General features: G+C 36.3%; 2 protein-coding genes across 2 annotated transcripts; one reads left to right on the plus strand and one right to left on the minus strand.

The window, feature by feature from the left end:
• Positions 1–2,786: 2,786 nt before the first annotated feature.
• Positions 2,787–3,569, plus strand: LOC116132507 (LOB domain-containing protein 29-like). The gene is made up of 2 exons (XM_031418174.1): positions 2,787–3,065; positions 3,177–3,569. Exons 1-2 carry the CDS (start codon positions 2,787–2,789, stop codon positions 3,567–3,569), a joined length of 672 nt encoding a protein of 223 aa, XP_031274034.1.
• Positions 3,570–4,208: 639 nt separating this feature from the next.
• Positions 4,209–9,261, minus strand: LOC116132471 (probable phosphoribosylformylglycinamidine synthase, chloroplastic/mitochondrial). Its single transcript, XM_031418131.1, has 3 exons — positions 9,168–9,261; positions 8,898–8,948; positions 4,209–8,663 (listed from the first exon to the last, which is right to left on the minus strand). Exons 2-3 carry the CDS (start codon positions 8,937–8,939, stop codon positions 4,470–4,472), a joined length of 4,236 nt encoding a protein of 1,411 aa, XP_031273991.1. The 5' UTR covers positions 8,940–8,948; positions 9,168–9,261; the 3' UTR covers positions 4,209–4,469.
• Positions 9,262–23,297: the final 14,036 nt, after the last annotated feature.

The following is a 23,297-nucleotide window of genomic DNA, read 5'->3' on the forward strand; positions in this document are numbered from 1 at the left end:
TTTTTTTTTTTTTCCCCTTCTTCCTTTTGACTTTGGAAAATAATACAGCCACTGACAGTAGTGTACCGAATAACATGGTAAAATCCTGACCGTTGATTAATTTTAACTTAATATTAATCAACGGTCAGGATTTTATTATATCATTCGATACACAAATTTAGTACACTACTATCTGTGCCTGTAGCATTACTCTTTTAACTTTTCCCTATTTCAAATAGTCCGCTGAACTGTTTTAAGTTTTAACTACTTCAATGTTCTTTAACCGAATTACCTTTTTCCATTATACCTTTGAAATACTGTCATTTCTGGTATAAAGCTTTGAATCCCATCTCATCCATCTTAAGAAACCTGGAATCTTGGTTCTTAAACATCACATATTAGATAACATATTTATGATATTTCTCATTTCCACAAATTCTAATACCGTCATCGTATCTTAGAAGAGTAAAGACTTTCCTACCCAAATAATGTTTAACTGCACTTTCTCACCCATAGACTTTTAAAATATCATTTTACTATTTAAATTTTTATTCTGTTTCCGATTTCGATATCGTTGCTACCCCACATTACCACCATTCTCTTCTCCGATCACCACTCACCAAAACCCCTCAAACCCTACTCCCGCCGACCTCACCAATCACTGACAATTGAGTGATCAGGGTTTGCACAGCCACCCCTCCCAAGTCAAATTCTGATCGATCCCAACCACCAAAATCCAATATTCCATTACCAAAAGACTCATCGGCCTTCCTTCTTTAAAAACCCCAATAGTCTGAACTGAGTTTGCTCTCTGTTCGTCGTCGGAATATAAATTTTGGTAGTAAAATTATACTTTAAAAGTCTGTATGTAGGAAAGAGTCATTAAACCATTATTTGGGTGAGAAAAAGTCATTAACTCTATTTTAGAATATTACTATTAGCTCTTTAATAGGTGGTATTAGACAACACTATATACAAAACGAAATTTAACTATCTTTATCCTTAAACTATACTGTGCGAAACCGAAAAGAATACAGTTTAATGAACTCAAAATTAACCCATACCAAGGAGTGGGTTTACTTGCATCTTTGAACCGTATTAATTTAACGATTACACATTTACTCGAGTTCTAAAATATCATTGTTTTAGCTGATTATTTGTTGTCCTTGTTCTAACATTAACCATTACACTAATCTGTAAACTCATAATCATTGGTTTAGTGAAAATATAGAGAAACAGAACCTTGGAGAAGTCCGAATCTTACCCTAAAAATCAAACTACAAATGATCAAATTTGATACCCAAGTTGAAAGGAATGGAGTTGATGACAGCTCAAATTTGCAAAAGAAGAAAAGAACAGAAAGAAAGAAGAAACTACAATAGTTAAAACCTATAAGCCATAGAATGGTTTCTGTTGAAAGCAAGGCTTTAAGTTTAACAGGAGGTGAATGTGAACTCCAAGGAAAAAACTAGCAATCAAGCCTAGCATTTACAGATTAGAAAAAAAGAAAAAAAAAAATGATGTATAATTGAAGCATGATAAAGAAAGACACTTTCATCGTTAATCTCGAAAGCCGAAAAGTAACTCTCCACCATGCCATCACGCTTTCCTTCTGCAGCCCTTAGTTTCATTCCCAAGAAAACAAAAGTTTACACAGTAGTTTTGAAAAGACACAAAGTGGAAATGTTTTGGTGGTGTCAAATTCAATTCCATGTCAATGTAATAGCATTTTTGTCTGCCTCTGTCTCGTTTGCCAATTCCCACTTTACTTCTAGAGCCATGAAGCACAAGTATGGATAAGCTAAACTAGAACATGTTTAATTACTGTGTATGATGTTTACCTGATGCGAGTTTGTTTGTGTTTTGGCCTTTGATTTCCAGGGAATTGGACGAATTCCTTCTGTTTCAACTCTTTTTATCACCCACTCATTGTAAAGTGGGAAACAGCACAACCTGATTAAGTGATAAAATATGTTAAATAATGGAGAATTATTAACTGAACTAAGCTAATGTAGGATTAAAAATTGCGTAATTCCAGGGAATTTACCACAGACAAAGACAAATAGCCGTCATGACTCATGCATTTGTGTGTCCAATCTCTGAGCTCTAGAATTTTGCATACAAAACCACGTAAACTTGTTCTCATTTGATAAAACACCAAGTTTTCAGCCGTAATGCATCAACTCCTGTGTCTTGATTTTGACTGAAAGCATTACTTAAAAAACTCTTTCTGAATATTTATCTTTATCTCTTCACTCAACTTTGGATCCAACAAGCAACAGTCATTTTGATTTATCACCTAATCAACATTCAGAAAGCTGCAGATTTGGTTTGCAATCTCCATTTGAAAATCCAAGTCCCAAAAAGTTAATTAACCTTTCAGGATTTGTAAAGGGAGAAATGGGAATTCTTGGTGTCTACATGATAACATTTTTTAACTAGAAAAAGGTACTATTTCAGGCAATTCATATCTCATTTTTAGAGCCCAGTTTGTAATGATGATGATTAGGTCTTTATTTAAAGTGTTGTTTATTAATAATCTATAATCAAAAGAGCCCTTTTAAGGCATAAATTAGGAAAGGTTACCAAAATTGAGAATGACAATGTAGGCCACAAAGGAGACCGAGAAGAGACTAACTTTTTAACTAAAGTCAGAAATGTCCCCAGCCACAACAAAAAGAACATCCAGCTCTCTCATGATTGTTATAAAGAGTTAAATTTCGACTTCTTATCCTAAACAAACAAGTTCCATAGAAAGAGCACTAGTGAAATATCATTCACACAGAGAAAAGAAAAAGCTGAGGACAATGACAGGATTTGGCTCTTCATGCGGAGCATGCAAATTTCTGAGAAGAAGATGCACAAATGATTGTATCTTTGCCCCTTACTTCTGCTATGAACAAGCTGCATCCCATTTTGCAGCAGTCCATAAAGTGTTTGGTGCAAGCAATGTCTCTAAGCTATTATTTCACTTACCAGTTCACAACCGAAGTGATGCTGCAATCACCATTTCTTACGAGGCATTGGCTCGAATGCGAGATCCTATCTACGGCTGTGTCGCCCAGATTTTCGCCCTCCAGCAACAGGTTTCTGAAAATCCTGTGATATCAAATGTATCAGTGTTTCTTCTCTAACAAGTAAATCCTGAAATGCGGAACATGAATGCTTATAGATTAATTATTTATTTTTCCCTGCAGGTAGCTAGCTTACAAGAGGAAATAGAACTTCTTGGAAATCATATGGCGGCTAATCAAACGGTTGGTGTTGCTAGTAGTGGAAGTTCACAAGCACCTAATGAATTAACATGCAGTCAGTCATACTTTTCTCCATATCCAGATGCCATGAACACACCTTACTATCAGAATCAACAGGCTGAAGCTGGACAGCTAAATCATGGAGGAAACATAAATGCGACTCAAGCTTTTGATACCCAAATGAACGTACAGATTCCTTCCATAAACGGATGGGAAGAACAAAACATTCTTCGTGAGTCTAGCCCTGATTATTTACAGAGATTCCTGGAAGAAATGGACCAACAGAATTTTGCATATTATCCATGGTTGGACACAAGTGGCGATGCCACAAATTAAGAGGTCCGGCGTGGAAGCAAGATTAGCTGAGAGCTCCACATGAAAACAAGTTACGTACTCTCTGATAATGTCACCTTCACAGAGTAAATATCTCAATTTTGTTCCTCAAAAGTACTGTAAGACTTATTTTGGTGGCACCATATAAATAATAGGTTGATGTGATAAATACATTACATATGTCAAAACAATTGTCATATCAATTGGGGTGCAAAATTGGCTTGATTTACTTGTAATGTCTAGTATTATTATATTTTTCGCATTATCCATTTTGTTATATTAACCTGTAAATTACCTTGATTCTCCCTATGAAGATGTTTGCTTATTTTTAAATTCAGCTGTCATAGAAGCATCCTTGCCTCCTTAAATAGCCTTGCCATGCATATATTTATTCACTCAAGGATATCAATATTACTTCAAAGTCAACACCTCATTTGGTGTGTTCATGCCATGAGTATAATTTAAAGAGTGGTGCCTTCGTGCATGATTATTAACATTTAGAGAAGTTTCAATGGTTTATAATGGGCAACTTAATGATCTCCAAAGTATTATTTCAGAGCCTTAATAAGAGTTTAGAAATGTGATTTCCATCGAGTCATCGAGTATTCATGGCCACGCAAGCAAACTATATCACAAAGATGGTCAAAAGAAATGTGATTGCCATTCCAAAGTGAACATAAAGAACATGAAAATTTGATGCCCACTTCCATTCATCTTTTATATATAATTTAGCAAACAAAATTAAGAAAAAAAAAAAAAAAAAAATTAAAACCTTGGACATTTCCTGAAAATAGGTTAAATCGGAGAGTTGAGCTAAATACAACTCACTTCATCTCTATAGTCCTTGTGTTTTTATTTATCGATGCTGTATTATCAGACAATGAAGGCAGAAACCAAACCAGCTCATGAACACCATTCTCTGGCATTTTGGAACATCTTTAACCATGGGCTTGGACCTTTCTTATCCACAGTCCAGTCCTTCGGATACCATGGGAATTGCCACATCAAGAAGCAACGCTCTGGATGCGGCATCATGGCAAGATGTCTTCCATCAGGTGAACAAATTGCTGCCACTCCTAAGGGAGAGCCATTAACATTAAATGGGTAAGCTTCGGTAGGATTCCCATCATCGTCACAGTATCTTACTGGGGCCAAATCTGAGTGAATAACACGATCCAGAACACCATCATCGGGGAAATATGCTCGCCCCTCACCATGGGCCGTCCATACACCCAATGTACTACCTTCCATTCCTTTGAACATCATAGCCGGTGAGTCCTTTATTGACACACTTGTGAAGCGGCATTCAAAACGACCAGATTCATTGTGAACGAACCTTGGTTGTGATGGGTCTCCACCAGCACCATGCACACCCCCAACTTGAGGCCCAGGAACCCAACCCAATAGAGCCATGAGCTGACACCCATTGCAAACACCAAGACTAAAAGTGTCTGACCGCTTATAGAACTCCTGGAACTGATTTAGAAGTGGTTGGTTGAATCGAATGGAAGCAGACCAACCTTTTGCAGAATCAAGAACATCAGCATAGCTAAAACCCCCTACAAACACAATTCCACGGAAGTCCTGAAGAGAGATAGCACCATTAAGGAGATCTGACATTGTAACATCCCATGGTTCGAAACCAGCAGCATAAAAAGCTGCTGACATTTCTCTGTCCCCATTGCTACCTTCCTCTCGAATGACAGCTACTTTTGGTTTTGAAGTTGCAGTCATGTACTTCTCATCTGTAAAGGAAGGTGTGAAGGACAATTCCCAAGAAGGTTCATGCCTAGACTTCAATCCTTCTTTTTCTGATTCCACACAATAAGCCAATCTTTGGAACTTTTCCAGCTCGAAACTGGTTTCCTCCCACATGTCTCTTACTAAAGAAGTTTTCTCATTCAGATGAGTTACCCTATCAACATTCAATTCTATCATGGGTAAGCCAGTCACCTGTCCAATGATCTCAGCAGAAACACCAGCACCATTGAGTCTTTTCAATACAGTATCCAAGTTTGTCTTGCTCACCTCAAGAACAAGACCAAGCTCTTCTGCAAACAGTGTATGGAAGAGGCTGTGTCCTTTTGACTTCAAGTTCAATGTAACCCCACAGTTCCCAGCAAATGCCATTTCCAGTGCACAGACCAAAAGCCCACCATCACTGATATCATGACCAGCAGATATAAGTTCATCTGCAAGAAGGTCCTGAACACCGTCAAATACCCTTTTAAGGTAAGGAACATCTTCAATATCAGGAGACTCGTCTCCAACTTGGTCGAACACCTGAGCAAGAGCAGATCCACCCAACCGGCGCTTCCCCTTCGCCAAATCAATGTGAAGTAAAACACCATCATCTCCTAGTTTCAAATCTGGGGTCACTGTTTTTGTTATGTCAGGACATGTGACATAGACACTAATAACAAGATTTCCAGGAGCTTTAACAACCTCTCCACCTGCATGGGCTGCCATGGAAAGACTGTCCTTTCCCCCATCAATCGCAATACCAAGTTCTATCATAGCTTCTGAAAGAGCTGTTGCAGCATCATACATAGCTGCTCCTTCCCCGTCAAGCTTGGCAGCATACATCCAATTACCACTCGCTTTAACATCAGAGAGAGAAGTAACCTTCGCCCAAACAAGATTTGTAAGTGCTTCTCCAACCGCTAATCTTGCCATTGCTTTTGGATTAAGCAAGCCCTTGATTGGCTGCTCCCCAATGGCACATGCACCTCCAGTCAAATCAGTATACGTCTGAGCAATGACAGCAACATCAGCAAGAGTGATTTGCAAGGGGCCAACAGTTTGCTGCTGTGCTACAAGCCCTGTCACACACCTATCCACCTTTGTCGTTAAGAATCGCTTAGAACAGACAGATGGAAGTCTCAATACCCTCTTCAGTGAATCCGTCACTGTAATCCCAGGAGCAATATCAAGTGGCTCCCGAGCCTGGTCAAACCGAGAAAATTCAAAGGTTTTTTGAGGCATGTCCCCAAGTACTTTCTCAAGCTCAAGATCCACAGCAGGAGGAGGGGGAGGAAGTCCACTTGACTGACACTTTTGAATAGCTAAGCTATCAACTAATACAACACGTCCCTGACCACTAATGCTTCCAATAACAGCCATTGAAACTCTCTCTCTTTCACAGATCGATTGTAACAAATTGCGGCTTTCAGGCTTCACCAGGATTGCATCTTGCTCCTGATATTCTGCACCCCATATTTCTAAAACAGACATAGTGTGATCACCAACTACAACAGCTCGTATATCAATCTCAGCACCCTTAGGGTATATGATTTCCTTCACAACATTACAGTTCCCACCAGCTCCTTGATCATGAATGCTTATAATTGGGTTATTCTCTCCCATTTCAATGCATGCACGAACAACACGATATAATTTCTGTGCCATCTCAGCATCTCCACGCTGTACTGCATTAAAATCAAGATCTGCATCATTCTGCCCACTAACCATGCTAGATGCTGCTCCACCACCCATTCCAATACGATATGCAGGACCCCCAATCTTCACAACCAACATTCCAATGTCAGGCTCTCCTTTTGATATATGTGTATGATCAATCTGGCCAATGCCTCCGCTGAACATAATTGGCTTCAACCATTCCCGCCTTTCCCCACTTGGGAGTCTCATTCCAAAACTTCGAGTGTAACCCTGAATCAATGGCTCTCCAAATTTGTTACCATAGTCTGATGCGCCATTACTAGCATCAATAAGGATTTGAAGAGGGGAAGCCAAGTTTGATGGATATTTGAAAGATGGATCTTCCCAAGGAGCATAAGACCCCTCTATATTGAGGTTCCCAACACAGTAACCAACTGTAGATGCAACAACAAAAGATCCCCTTCCTGTGGCATGAGTATCCCTGATTCGACCCCCTGCACCTGTCTCTGCACCAGGATAAGGTGCCACAGCACATGGGAAATTGTGGGTCTCTGCTGTAAACAGAATATCAAGGTCACAAGTACTTGCAGTTAATGGACAAGTTGAACCAGGTTGGACTGGTCGCAATTGCTTGGCTGGGAAGCCCTTGATTGCACTTGAGTTATCCTTGAAACCAATGACAGAATTGTTTGGGTTTGCCAGCAAGGTGCTCTTCACAATCTGCATAAGAGTCCTATCCATAGGTTTTCCATCGATGACAATCTTCCCAGTGAAAAACCAGTGCCTGCTGTGCTCACTATTAGATTGTGCAATATCAAACAATTCAACTGTTGATGGATTCCGTTTAATGTCATCCCTAAAGAGCCTGGTGTAATACTGCAAATCTTGCTCATCAAATGCCAAACCCATCTCCTGATTGATTTCCTCCAACGCCTTCCTGCCCTTCTCCATCACAGGCACATATCTGACTTCCTCGGGAACCACACTGGTCTTGAATGATGTCAGCTTCTGGACATAAACACACTCAGTCATTCGATCATGAACCATTGCTGCAAAATCATTGATCTGATTATCTTGCAGAGCTCCCTTACTATACAACAAGTATCTCCTAGACCTCTCTAAACGAATCACCTCTGTTAACCCACATGCCCGACATATTGATACAGCATTAGCAGACCATGCAGTAGTAAATGATAACCTAGGCCCAACCTCAATTATTACAGATTTCAACCCTTCTTGTCTCTTCTTCTCAAGAAAGCTCTCAGCCCCCAAATTCTCTGGCTCATACGTTTCTTGAAGAAGCCACTTCAAGACTCCAAGCTTCTCGCTCGAAATACTTGAATCAAGACCAATATTAAAACACTGTTCTGTTTTCAAGCCAACAATCTGGTTCGAAATCTTTGTTTGAACTGACTTGAGAAGCTCAGCTGTTGCACTATCTTGAAGCAATGGAACACGATAAAAATGAACAACCTCTTCAGCGGGCTGTTCCACCAATCTTGTTTGTTCATCTATGGAACTGCTAACATTCCCAGAAACAAGAGCTCTGGGCCTTGATTGAGCACAACATTTCAATGAAAAGCCTCTTCTATTAGATACACCAAACTTCGAATTCTGATTACATAGTGTGCCCCATAGCAAGTGTTTCCGCTTGATAGCAGAATTTTTATTCAAAAGAAGTGTATGCCTCTGTGTACCCTGTTATTAACATTTAAAAGAATAACAAAATATTTTCAAATTTACAACCTCAATCCAAAACCTCAGGACACAAGATAAGAAAAAACAGGATGATATGAAAAAGAAAAGAAAAATAGCGTCAAAATAACGGAAACTCAAAAAAGCATTAAGTTTTTTTCTTTTTCGCGTGTATGTCTGTAACAATTTCCCACAGTTTTGCAGGAACCAACCAGAATATAATGAATCAAAACTTACTTGTAAGAAGTCAGCCGCTGTAATTTCCTTTAAACCAGCCATTTACACAGCCTGCAATACCCACAACAGAAACAAATATCAATATCTTCACGAACCCATAATTCCATTTCAAAGTCCAAACATCCCAGCAGCACAAAATCAAAACAAAACAGACCCTTCGCAAAACAATCAAATTAACAACCGAAACAGAGCTAAATAAAACAATTAAAAAAAAATCAATCACTATCAATAACAAATATAAATTAAATAGTTATGCAGAAAGATAAAGACCTGGTTGTAGTTAAGAACAAAGAATCAGTGATGTGAGTAGTGAGAATTTGGTGACTAGGTTTTTGTTTTATATGGAGCAAAACCCTACTTCGTGTGTTAGTCTAGCAGTGGCCAGTGTGCGTGTATTTGCTTTGCGTTAGTTTTTGTTTCCATTTCGGACACAATTAATTTAATTAAAAAATCTAAGTAAGATCCTTGGTCGGAATAATAACACTTTCCTCCCTAAGGTTTGGCTTAACCAAACTTTAGTCTTTTATAATTATAATATTTCAGGAATGTTTTGATGGTAGGACTGACGGATCGAGCATTGTTAATGATAGGAAATTAGGAATATCAAGAGGCTCATTTGATATACTTTTTTTAATAGCATTTGTAAAATCCTATTCCGAATACATTTTAAGATAAGATTATGCAAATGTGTTTAAGTATATTATTGGAAAACATTTTCTGAAAATATTTAGATTACTTTTTAACCTCCTACATTTGTTAATTTATTAAACACCCCACAACAATAAAAGTTTATAAATTAACAAAAAAGAGCCCACCCACCCAATCGACTTTGGCAGTCAGCCATTACTGCCAAACGATGGCCGTTAATCACCGAAATGGTACACAACCGACTGGATCTAATCTGTCGTGAGCCAATCTTGCCTTTTTTTGCCTAGATCTATAGTTAAAAAATGGTTGTCAACTACCAGATAGATTTGACCGACAAAGGCAAGATCGACGCATAACTAGCCAGATCCAATCGGTTGTGCGTCGTTTCAACGCCGACGGGCGACGGTGGCTATTGGCAGGTGATAGTGGCTTGGGTGGATGAGGGTGTTTTTGTTAATTTATAAACTTTTATAAAGAAGGATAAGTGTTAAATGTTTTTAGTTGAATAAAATATGATTGGATTTTGAAGAATATTAAAACAAACACATTTTTCATTTTTTAGGATAGGATATGGTGAGAATAGTGTACGAAACGCAACCAAAACGTTACTAACAGACATTCATGTTGGTAAGTGACCAGATTCACGCAGCGGAAAAACGTAATTATACAAACGAAAAAGTCACTTATGCATCTCAAAAATCCAGGCACAGATTGTATTGTTCACATGCATTGACTTAAAACGTAAAATAAAATCTGTGAAAAAACAAATCCATACAAGGATTTAGTTTATACCCACGTTTGGAGGCTCCTCCAAATATCTCTAACTTTGCTCACAAACACTTTTCACAGCACTGTTTATCAAGTATTGTTCATCGACACTATTCACCTGCTACTGTTTATTAACGTTGTTCACCAGCTACTATTCATCGATATTGGTCACCGATTTCTTCGCTAATTGATCAAATGTAAGATCGCACTTACGGAAATCCACACGAAGATAATCCGAAGAACCAACAATTGTTTTGCTAAAACAATTGTTGGCTTCAAAAATCAAAAGACAATCAAAGAAAAGAAAATTTTCTTTTTGCACTCAAAGAGTGAAAACATAAGAGAGAGAGAGAAAGAGAGAGAGACAGAGAGAGAGAGAGATAGGGTGGCTAGGTTTTTTATAAAAAGATTTTTATATATTTTAATTAAGTTGCACTTATATAGTGTAACTAATTAAAACCCTATTCCTATAAGGAATATCCATGGGCACCAACCCAAGCTTACCCTTGCAACCAAATACCATGTAACTAGTATTTTAAATTAATTAATTATTATTATAATTAAAATCAATAATATATTAACATTTAACTAATAATAACAATTCATTTAAATATATGCATACATATATTTAAATATAATCTCAGATATTTAATTTTAATATCAAATTAAATACAGGCAACAACTTCAGCTAATTTAATTGCACTGCGAGATTACCAAAATATCATTTTGTCCTAAAAGACGAAAATACTCTTCTCACAAATTGATTCTTAAATTATGTTCTAAGGGTGTGACCCATAGGCTCCTCATCATATCGGCAATGTGTAGTATTGCGATTAATACCAATTAATCGTCTCACTACACACTAACCAAGATTGACCCCTAGCAAGGCATAATGACCACCCAATAGATTTGGATTCAGCGAAATCGCAGCCTATCAACGGTGTGGTTACCGTGCAATTAAATCATTTCATCATCTGTTATCTTATCGAGACTGAGGTACATAAATAGTGTTAACCTCGGATATCCTTGACATGTTTGTATTCAGTTACTTGACCAATGACAAAAATATTAAATTGGATTGAGCAACAACTCAATTCTACTGTGGCCACAGATTTAGTGTCATTGTCATTTACTAAATTACCCAGTGAGATAACTTTTCCCGTACCCAGGAGTGATGAATCCTTTATCGATCCACCATAGTCTTGATACACTCATTAATGCAGTCAATCACTACCGTATTGATAGCTCTGAATAGAACTACATTGGGCTAGTGTCAAACTACACCAATCGGTACACAAGGCGCTCCGGTGATCTCAAGTCTAAGGATCACATGCACCATCATTCGTTAGAAGATTTATTTCATAGACGTACACTGGGGTTACCATCCATATGGAATACTCTAGTGGGCCTATCTAGTGAATTTGCCTACAGCAAGCACCTATGTGTCGCATCAGGTTGTCGGCAAACAACCTTGACAAGTGAGATCAGTCACATCCTTTCGACAGGGTCGTTCAACACTACGATAGTCTTACCGTATTATATGTGTCCTTGGTCAGAATAATACTGGGGCTACAGACATTTCTAGAATGGCCATCATATGTGATCATGGGGTTCTCACTATCAAGATTTGAAACACTTGATACCCTCGTCATGGTTCTACCATCCTAAAGACATATATCAATACATATAATATGATTTATGTGATATAGTGGATAATGTCTTTTATTGATTAATAAACATTATTACAAAGAGTCAATTCTACAATAATTGATTGGCTCTAGGGCACCTACTCCAACAATCTCCCACTTGCACTATAGCCAATCATTCATGTATTTAATATCGAATGACCCAAGTGCCCATCATGCTTTAACTCCAACAGAAATTTCAACAGTGGGTTAGTAGGTATTCTGCAAATCTGCACATTCTCTTTCTGATTGACTACTCAGATCAGATTGAATTAACTAAGTAAGTATTTGGATTATTGGTGAGAGCGTGATTCCTCAGCCACAACAATGGCTCCATTATTATCGCAATAGAACTTTACTAGATGGCCAATGCTTGGAACCACATCAAGTTCAATAATGAACTTATTGATCCAAACCGCATTTACGACTGCATTAAACAATGAGATATACTTAGCATTAATAGTAGAATCCGCTATAATACTTAGCTTTGAGCTATTCCAGCTAACCGCAGCTCTATTGAGACAAAATATAAACTCGGATTGCAAGCGAAAATCATCTTTATCTATTTTGGAGATTAGCATCATTGTATCTTCTTACTGTGAGCTCATCTACCCCTCCATAATCCAAGAACATATCCTTAGTCCTCTTCAAGTACTTAAGGATGTCCATTAACACTCATCCAGTGTAGTCCTCTTTAAGTACATAAGGATGTCCATTAACACTGATCCAGTGTTACTCACTTGGATATGATTGATATCTTCTACAAGTATTGAATGCATATAAGACATCAATCCGAGTACATGACATCACATTGCTCACTTAGATCCAATCGATATCTACTACAAGTGCTCAATGCACATGAGATATTAGTTCGAGCATGCAATCAGAGCATCGCTCACTTGGATCCGATTGATATCCCTTACAAGTATTTAATGCACATGAGATATCAATTTGAGCATACAAGATGGATCCAATTGCTGAAGCATTTGGGATCCTTTTCATTCTATCTCTCTCATTGTGTGGTTTATGACACATATCCTTAGAGAGATAGATACCATGTGCCACCGGAAGAAATCCCTTCTTGGATTCTTCCATACTGAATCTATTCAGTACCTTGTCCATATACTCTGACTTAAGCTAAGCAACCTACCCGATCTAACACGATAAATATTCATTCCGAGAATGTAGGTTGCTTCCCCTAAGTCCTTCATAGAGAAGCACTTGGATAACCAAGTTTTTACCGACTGCAAGCTCGGTATATCATTCTCGATCAAAAGTATGTCATCAACATACAACATTAGGCATGCCACTGCGCTCCCACTCACCATTTTGTAAACATAGGCCTCATCTTTGTTCTTGATAAAACCAAATTTTATTATGGCTTTATCGAAACAAATGTTCCAACTCCTTAAAACTTGCTTGAGTCCATAAATGGACCTCTACAACTTGCATATCCTTTTAGCTTATCCATCAAGAACGAAACCATCAGGATGTGCCATATACACATCCTTTTCAAGGTTTCCATTCAAGAAAGCATCATTGACATTCATTGGTCAAATCTCATAGTCATGATATGCAGCTATCACAAGCATAATCTAGATGGATTTAATCATGGCAACTGGCGAAAAGGTTTCTTCATAGTCAATACCATGAATTTGTTTGAAACCTTTTGGCAACCAGTTGTGCCTTATAAGTATGCACCTTGTCATCAATGTTAGTCTTCTTCTTGAAGACCCGTTTACACCCTATGGGTTTTACCTCTTCAGGTGGTTCCGCTAGAGACAATACTGGGTTCTGGTACATGGAGTTCATCTCAGATTTCATGGCTTCAAGCCATTAAATAGAATCTAGATCCGATATAACGTCTTCGTAGGTTCTAAGTTTATTCTCTTGGTAGACCAGTACGTCACCATGTTGAGTAACGAGAAAACCATATCTTTGGGGCTCACGATGTACTTTCCCAAATCTATGTAGCTTTTGTGCTACCTGGGGTGGTTCAATTTGATCCACAAGTTATGGAGTAACCTCCTCCTAATGTTCAAATATTTCCTGTGGCACATCATCCCGTCATTCGTCTAGTATATTTTGTGGCTCTAGAACTTCATCGAATTCTACTTTTCTCCCATTAGTACTTTTTAGAAAAAAATTCATTTTTTAGGAAGACATTAGTACAAGCGACAAAAAATTTTGCGCTCTTCTAGATGGTAGAAATAGTACCTTTTGGTTTTCCTAGGATACCCCACAAAAATGCATCTCTTAGATTTCGGGTCCAGCTTGTTCGAAATCAATTTTTTGACATAAGCTTCACAACCCCAAATCCTTAGATAAGACAAGTTGGGCTTTCGCCCACTCCATTGTTTATATGGAGTCTTATCTACAGACCTTGGTGGTACACGGTCTAGTGTGTGAGTCGCAGTCTCTAAGGCACAACCCCAGAATTATATGGGTAGATCACACAAACCTCATCATGGACCTAACTCCCACATTCCTTCAGGTATGTTTAACTCAACTTACCACATTCGGTGTAGGTGTGACTTTGAGAATATTCTTATTGTCTATTTTTGAAAACATATTATTATGAAACAGTTCCATAGAATATTATTTATACTAAAAGACAACAATCTATTAGTAAAGCAATATTTTTACTTGTCCAAAGTGGACACAGAAAAATTATTTCTAGAAACTGAACGAATATCATAACAATCCACAAGTTCCAAGTAACAAGCCCGTAGGCAAAATCAGACAATAAGATCCTACAGTTAATGCAGCATCATGTGCTCCATCTCCAACAGTAGGTCTACCTCTCCCTCGGCGAGCAATCTATTCTACTGCAGTCCCTGCACATTAGAACAAATGTGAGTACCACATCCCGAGTCAATGACCCATGATGTTGATGAGAGAAGTTAATCTCAATGAAGAACATGCCTGACGAAGAAGTAACATTTTTCTTCCTTTTTGTTGTAATGTTTCCTTTAGTGGCTGAGATTCCCATAGTGAGGACAAACACCCTTTCTATCTATAGCAGTTCCTTTCAATGACTTCTAAGCCCTTACCTTCTCACTTGAGTTGGCTTCAACCAACGTCAATTTTTCTGACATTCTCATGTTTGACTCAGTAGCATTCAACATATCGAGAAACTCGGAAAGGGTATTCTTCTTACCATCCTCAATGAAGTCATAGACAAATTGAGAGTAAGAATCTAGCAAAGACTGTACTATCAAGTCTATCGCTAAACCCTCATTAAGTCTGCATCCCAAAATCTCAAGCTTGTTCATACACTCGGTCAACTTTAGTATATGATCACCAATTTTGGTACCCTCTTCCATCCTACATCTGAATAAAAACCGATACACCATATGCTTCTCATTTCTCTGAATAAAATGAAGAATAGAAGTTAAGTCCATTTTCTGACATTACTGTCACAGTAATGGTGTCATTGATGCAAGCACAATGTATCTAGTCATTTCTACTTTTGCATCATGTGTATGTTTCACATATACATAACTAGTCTCACGGAAAGAACTATCAGCAGGCTCTGGTGACAAAGTCTGTTTAATGGTGTATAATATATCGTTTGACTGAAGTATATCGTTTATACTTCTATACCAGTCAACGAAATTCTTACCATTCCATTTCTCTCACAGTTCGATGATTTGTCGCAATGATGTTGGGATCATTTTACTCAATTAAAGTAAATCTACGAGTGCAAAATAAAGCAAAATTATCATGTTTATTTTTATTTTAATAAGGTATTTTATTAAATAATCACTCCCACTATTTTCCTCAAGTCAATAGCCCTCCCTATTAACTTGAGAAAGCTCGTTAGCTTTCCTAGTGGACTGAGATCCCATCTAGCCCACTTCAAACCTTCGATTTGGCGAACAAGCCAAAATGGGTTGATTAGGTAAGCTAACAAACTTAATTCACACCAATTGATAGCTCCCATTACCAACCTCAAATGTGAAGTAAGCCAACAAGCCAATCACACAATCCAACAGCCTAGCCATCGTCCTCAAGTATGATTTTCAGTATCAATAGAGTAGATACTACATGTCACCACGTACACAAAACATGTGCACTTCTTTACTATGCCTATAACGTCTTTATCAACCTTCGCTTGGCAAACAAGCAAAACTGTCATTTTAAGTCAACCCATCACCATTAAGGAAAACTCCAATGAATTTTAACTTCCCACTGGTAGAAGTGTACCCTTCGCTTTGGTGAACAAGATTCCGACGAACAGTGGTTTGATTAAAACCATGGTGATGGAAGACATATGTGACTTAATATTCTTAATTTAAGGGTTTTTATTTAATGTCTCATCAGATTATTATCTTTGTTAGAATGAAATTGTTTGGCATGTTTTTGAACATTCAACCTTAGCATGCATTCTAAACAAAATAAAACGTGCTGGTACATGGCCCACTAAAACCGATTTCCTTGAGCCTAGAGGAATCGGTAGGTCAACCTAGGGTTTAAAAGTAAATCATGGGTCTTCAAGTTATTCCTCTTCATAGCTCCTTCGTATCTTCTTCACGATCATTACAAAGAATTTTATAATAAAAATTTTATTCTAATTTACATCAATAAAATAAAAACCTCGCGTTACATATGAGATGAGTGAGATGAGAAGAAGAAATACATCGAGATATTAGAAAGAGAGGCAGGACACGCAAGTCATATTTCTTTATAAAATTACAAGCAAACCCTATATAAACAGTAAACAATAGGTCTAAGGCTCATGTACCGGGCACCATGCAATTTCAAACAATTTTTGAATAGGGTGTGTTGAAATATCAAGTTACCCTCTTAAATGTGCATAATAAATATTGGCTTTAAAGGTTCTGAAAACTATAATTTAGCCCCTATGTGAAAAACGAAAAGCAAAAATGGAACAGTAGGTTTCTTGCTACAGTGAAGAAATTATTCGCTCCGGCGAAGTTCATATACACATGGTCGCTGCGGCGAAGTTTTATTTCGCCGTGGCGTGATCTACTTTTCAGCGAGAAGCCACGGCGAAGATGAATTTCGCCGCTACCACATTTACTTTTGGCCTCTTGCCCTGGCAAAGTTTTATTTTGCTGCGGCAAATGCCGTAAAATTGTGAATCACACAGTGACGCCTTTTTGCAATTTTTCACGTAATGACATGGATCCAAATCGAATCGAATACACAAGCATTCGACCAGGACACTAACCAACCAATAAATCATTCATCAACACACCATTAGTCATTCAATTAACATAATTTTACAGATTTAAAAACAACCAATTTATGCATCAACATGTTATCAATCAAATATACATGGTATCAATCAACGATGATTAAACAATACAACCTGGTACTTGAGGCTCTAATACCACTGTTGGTAAATGGCTAGATTCATGCAACGGAAAAACGTAATTATACAAACGAAAAGTCATTTACACATCCCAAAAAATCCAGGCACATATTGTATTGTTCACATGCATTGACTTAAAACATAAAATAAAATATGTGTAAAAACAAATCTATACAAGGATTTAGTTCATATCCACGTTTGGAGGCTCCTCCAAATATCTCTGATTCGCTCACAAACAATGTTCACACAAAACTGGTTCATCGACACTATTCACTATGCTTCTTTGCTAATCAACCAAGTAAGATTGCACCACGGAAATCACACGAAGATAATCCGAAAAACCGACAATTGTTTTGTGTAGAAACAGTTACGACTTCAAGAACAACAAAAGACCAATCAAAGAAAAGAAAATGTTCTTTTTGCACTCAAAGAGTGAAAACGTGAGAGAGAGAGAGAGGCGACGAGAGAGGAGGTGGTTTTTTTTTTTTTTTTTTTATAAAAAAGCTTTTTATATGTTTTAATTAAGTTGCACCTATATAGGGAACTAATTAAAATCCTATTCTATAAGGAATACCCATGGACACCAACCCAAGTTACCCTTGCAACAACACCAGTAATTGGTATTTTAATATTAATATTAAATATTTTTAGTTAAATCAATAATATATAATAATATATTAACATTAATTAATAATAACAATTCATTTAAATTATGCATACATATATTTAAATATATCTCCCGTATTTAATTTAATATCAAATAAATACAGGCAACAACCTCAGCAAATTTAATTGCATTGCGAGATTACCAAAATAACCTTTGTCTGAAAGACGAAAATACATTCTCACAAATTGATTCTTAATTATCTTTAAGTGTGTAACCCGTATGTCCTCATATCGGCAGTGTGTATATTACGACTAACACCAATTAATCGTCTCACTAACACATACCAAGATGGCTTCTAGCAAGGCATCTGGCCACCCAGATAGATTCGGATTCAACGAAAAAGTAGCCTATCAACAATATGGTTATCATGCAATCAAATTCTTTCATCATCGTTATTCATCGAGACTGACGTACATAAATAGTGTCAATCTCAGATATCCTCGACATGTTGTATTCGGTTACTAGACCAATGACAGGAATATTTTAATTGGATTGAGCAACAACTCAATCCCACTGTGGCCACAGATTTAGGTTCATTTTCCATTTACTAATTAAAGTGAGAAACTTTCTCGTACCCAGGAGTGATGAATCATTATCGATCACCATAATCTTGATACACTCTTGATGCATCAATCACTACCGTATAATAGCTCTGAATAGAACTACGTTGGGCTACTGTCAAACTACACCAATCGATGCATAAGGCGCTCCGTGATCTCAAGTCTAAGGATCAAATACACCACCATTCGTTGAGGATTTATTCCATAGACACTAGGGTTACCATCCATATGAATCCCCTGGTGGGTCTGTCCATGTGAACCCATGTGTCGCGCAGGTTGTCAGCAAACCACCTGACAAGTGAGATCAGTCACTGCCTTTCGACAGGGTTGTTCAACACTATGATAGTCTTACCGTATTATCTGTGTCCTTGGTCTAAATAATATGGGGCTACGACATTTCTAGAATGGCACACATAGTGATCATAGGGTTCTCACTATCAAGATTTAAAACACTTGATATCCTCTTCACGGTTCTACCATCCTAAGGACATATATCAATACATATAATATGATTTACGTGTATAGTGGATAATATCTTTATATAATTAAAACATTATTACAAAAAGTCAATTCTACAATAATTGATTGACTCTATGACATCTACTCCAACAAATCAGACACTGACAGTGACTAAAACGTTTAATAATACACTAGACTAAAGAGTTAGGCCAAACTTTAAGGACAAAAATGTTATTAACCATATCTTGGTCATGATGCACAGGAAAGCCTAGGATCTTGCCACTGTGGGTCCAAGTGAAAGATGAATTGATGACTGGCAAAATCTTGGTGGTTAGATGTTTGTGTTAGAAGAAATATCTTTAGTGAGATGAACTATAGTAAAAGACTAAAAGTTTATTATTTCAATTTTTTTTTTTTTTTTATGATCGGGACATTAGATGGTTATACACATTTCAACTAATTTTTCGGGACTCTAGAATCAAAGGTGGACTTAGCCCTTTGAGGGTTAGGCCCACCTCAAATTGAAAAAAAAAAAAAAAAAAAAAAAAAAAACCAATTTTTATTGGAAAAGTCTTCTCAAAATTCTCCTTATCTTTTGGGTTCTATTGTCTTTATTATTGACCTTTCTGTCTCCCCCTTTCCTCTAATTAATACATATAATATACCACACAACACTATTATTGTGATTTTTAATTCTATGACCTGGACTCCATTGTCATTTCATCTATACTTGCTTTCGATCTTTCACCTCAACCTAATTAATTACTTAACATAGGCCAATTCCATCTACTAATAAAATATTTCATGTCAACTTACACCTCTTTTTAATAGAAACAAAAATTAATAATTAACTAATAATCTACGTAATAATTATCATTATCTTTCCATGATCTTAATAAATTTTGAATGAATATATACTTTTTTTACAAATCTATTCTCTAATTAATGATAATGATATTAACCTTTGATCATGACAATCTAGTATTAAGAGCAAGCAAATTATTTACTATTTAATTTTTTAAAGAACTTAATCATATAAAACATTACTTTAAAAAACCATATAACTCTAACTCATTTTTCATTGGGCCCTTGCTTCTCACTTCAATTTCATCACAATTTTTATAAGACATCAATAACATCAATTGGTAAGAAAAGAATCGAATTGAAAACAAATTAGGTCAAGATTTAGGGTTTAGGTTAGGGTTTTTTTTTCTCTCTTATATTAAAGAGGTTTTTCCACATAAAACTTTTCTTGCATTTCCTTGTAAATTGGATATTATTTCAACACATTTGCTCAAGATTTTGCTTTCATTGATTTATTCAAGTAGGAAAGTATTTGTTTTGCATTTTTTTTTTTCTTTTTAGTTCATGATATTGTATTATTTCATTTGCTCAAGGTTTGGTGGGTTTTAAAAGTTTTCATTAGTTGATTGACAAACAATGGAGGAGCGCGCGGAGGCCCCCTGGGCAAAAATCCTAGATCCCCATTGTCTAGAACTATTGGTTGAGTAGAGTTCTCTTGACTACTCTATAGCACTCAGAGGGACTCGAACTTAAGTATTGTTTCAAAATTAGTCTTATAAAAAGAGTGATTACCATAAATGCATAAATTTTTTTAAGGAAAGTTTGCAAAGGAATGGTATAGGTGATACAATGAGGGGTGTTTGTCTGAGCTTATAAGATCGAAAATCAAGTGACTTGTTTGTTTATAACTTTTGGGGTTATAACAAAATAACAATAAATAATAATAAAGTTGGGGGATCCTACATTTTTTTTTTCTTATAAGCACTTGTGTTATAAGTATGACTAAATATATTACCACATTACCCTTATTTAATTTTAAAATTCCATCTATAACCTTATTTATTATTTGATAAAATAATGTAGTACTATTTTAATCATTTTAATAATAAAATGTATTTATAAGCCATATTTTATTAAACGCGTTAACTACTTATTAGTCATTTATAAGTATTTTAACCAAACTAGTAATTACTTAAATTTCAATACTTTAAGTTTAAATCTCTTATAAGCACTAATTACTTATAGTTAATTTTATAAGCGCAGACCACATACTTGAATTATTATATAAAAAAGGTGTATAGAAGTCATGTGTTTTGGTAAGACTTAGTATTTATCAGATACATCGTTGGGTGATTATATCATTTATGTTAATAGTTCCAATTCCCTCGTAAATATTATTATCAAATAGTATAGGTATTTACATAATAACAGCGTTTTGTTCCATGATACCAAGAATGTGCATTTCCATCATAAACTTTTACACAAAAGATAATATATAAAGGGAAATTTTCTTAATGATAACCTATTTAGAAAAAGGAATACTCCTAGGCTCGTTTGGTTGGATTTTGGGAATACTACTTTTAGTATTCCCAAAAAACTTAAACAGTAAAATATCAAAAAACTCACGATATTATTCAACTTTAACATTTTTTAAACCCCTTAAATTGTAATTCAATTAATACCCCTAAATATTTTAATGTTTGTTACGGCGACTCCGGCCACCCTCCGGCGGTGGTGGCCGACGTCGTATTTGAGGGTGGATTGGGGGTGTGTTTTTGTAACTTTAATGTTTTATTATAAGGGGTGTTTTGTAAAAAAACAAACATAGGGGTATATTATCAATTTGTAAATCCTACATCGTAATACCCGCCAATTCAACTTTTTTTTTAACTTTTTTCAAAAACTTTTCAAAAACACAAAATTGTGAACAAACAGAGCCCATTTGTTTTAAAGATTCCAATTAAAAAAGCAATCTAGAAAGAAGAGACAATGAAAGAATATCATAAGATTACCAAAAAGGGATGATATATAAAAGGGGAATTTGGTAATAGTGACTTGTTTCTATCAAAGAAGATCTTTCTTATTTGTGGAAAACTACAGTTAAGAGAATGAAGGGATAATGAAATAATATTATAAAGGATTTTCATTTATATAATATTTTTCTCTCTGAACCTCATTGGATTACTTCTCTTGGAATAAAAATAAGAGTAAGGGTTGTTAGATACAGGAGAAGTCGATAAAATATATCTAGAAATTAAATAATAATTTACATCTTGGTTCTAAGCTTTATTCTGAAACTCAGCCCGGTCTGGTTAGTTTAACCAGTCAGACTGAGACTTGGGGCTTTCTTCGAGTCGGGTTACTACTTTCAACTGTTCCCAAAATCCTTAACTTGATTGTTGGTGAAAGAGGGGCTATCAAGTGTTGAGGTTAGAAGAGTTTTGTAAAATAAAGGTCGGTGATTCAAGAGGTGGTGTCTGATTGAATTTTGGATGTCGGAATCAGTTGAAATTTGGTTGGAAAAATCAACCCAATCGCAGCAACATATGTGAGTCACTACCAAGTGTCAATTAGAAGGGTTTTGTAGAGTGGAGGTTTGTGGTTCATGTGATTGTGTCGGATTGAATTTTGGCCGTCGGAATCAGCCAGAATTTGGCCAAAAAAAGTGAAACTCTAACTGTCGCAGGAGTGTGTTTGACAAATTTCAAACCTATAGGGGTTGATGGTATTTTTTTCAAAAGTATGTTTGCTAGATTTTAAACTTACTGGATCACCGATAAATCGCCGGTTTAACCGGTCACCTGGGACCCGACCCCTTGGTTGGATGACACCCAGATTCAATTTCTAAACACTGGTTCTAAGCTTTTTTTCAAGTGTATATAAACAGTAATTGTGATTTAACCATTAAAAAAGGTCGTTTCAATGTGTGTTATTGCTATAAAATAAAATGCTTGCTTATTTTAACATACTTTATGCACAAATAGACATCGGCATCATGTCAAAGCAAAATTTGCTTCATATACAACAATCATTTGGCAAAGAAATTATAAGCATGGGTTTGAAATTAATGGTTCTATGAACATTTGGATGTGGAAAACATATTAACACGTTGGAGTTGGACCCAAAGTTTTTATTCTTCTACTTTTCTTCAAATATTAAGCACGGCCTCGAAAGTCAAAAACCCACCCAACCTTCAACAATTACCTTAACTTCTAAGATTCAATAACATCAGAAACCATTTCTTGTACTACTCTTATATCAAATTTCAGCATCATCTCCATAAGGTTTTAGCAAGACCAGCTTTAGCTTTCTTGTGGGAAAAGGCAAAATAATGGCTGCTGACCCAACAGATGGATACAGTTGTCAACGCAGTGGTTGCAATTTGTATCAATTTTGTTTGAGAAAGCCATGCTGAGTTCCACTGATATTGCTTTGTTTCTTATATTTTCATATATACCAAGTCTTAAT

Source organism: Pistacia vera, unplaced genomic scaffold (genome assembly GCF_008641045.1).
Source record: "Pistacia vera cultivar Batoury unplaced genomic scaffold, PisVer_v2 Contig254, whole genome shotgun sequence".
Taxonomy (NCBI): Eukaryota; Viridiplantae; Streptophyta; class Magnoliopsida; order Sapindales; family Anacardiaceae; genus Pistacia; species Pistacia vera.

Bases quoted from the DNA above. Each gene is read 5' to 3' on its own strand.
- LOC116132507 (XM_031418174.1), top strand. From the start codon at position 2,787: ATGACAGGATTTGGCTCTTCATGCGGAGCATGCAAATTTCTGAGAAGA. The intron at 3,066-3,176 runs GTTTCTGAAAAT...TTTTCCCTGCAG, and splicing joins TTTTCGCCCTCCAGCAACAG to GTAGCTAGCTTACAAGAGGA.
- LOC116132471 (XM_031418131.1), bottom strand. From the start codon at position 8,939: ATGGCTGGTTTAAAGGAAATTACAGCGGCTGACTTCTTACAA. The intron at 8,664-8,897 runs GTAAGTTTTGAT...TGTTAATAACAG, and splicing joins CAGCGGCTGACTTCTTACAA to GGTACACAGAGGCATACACT.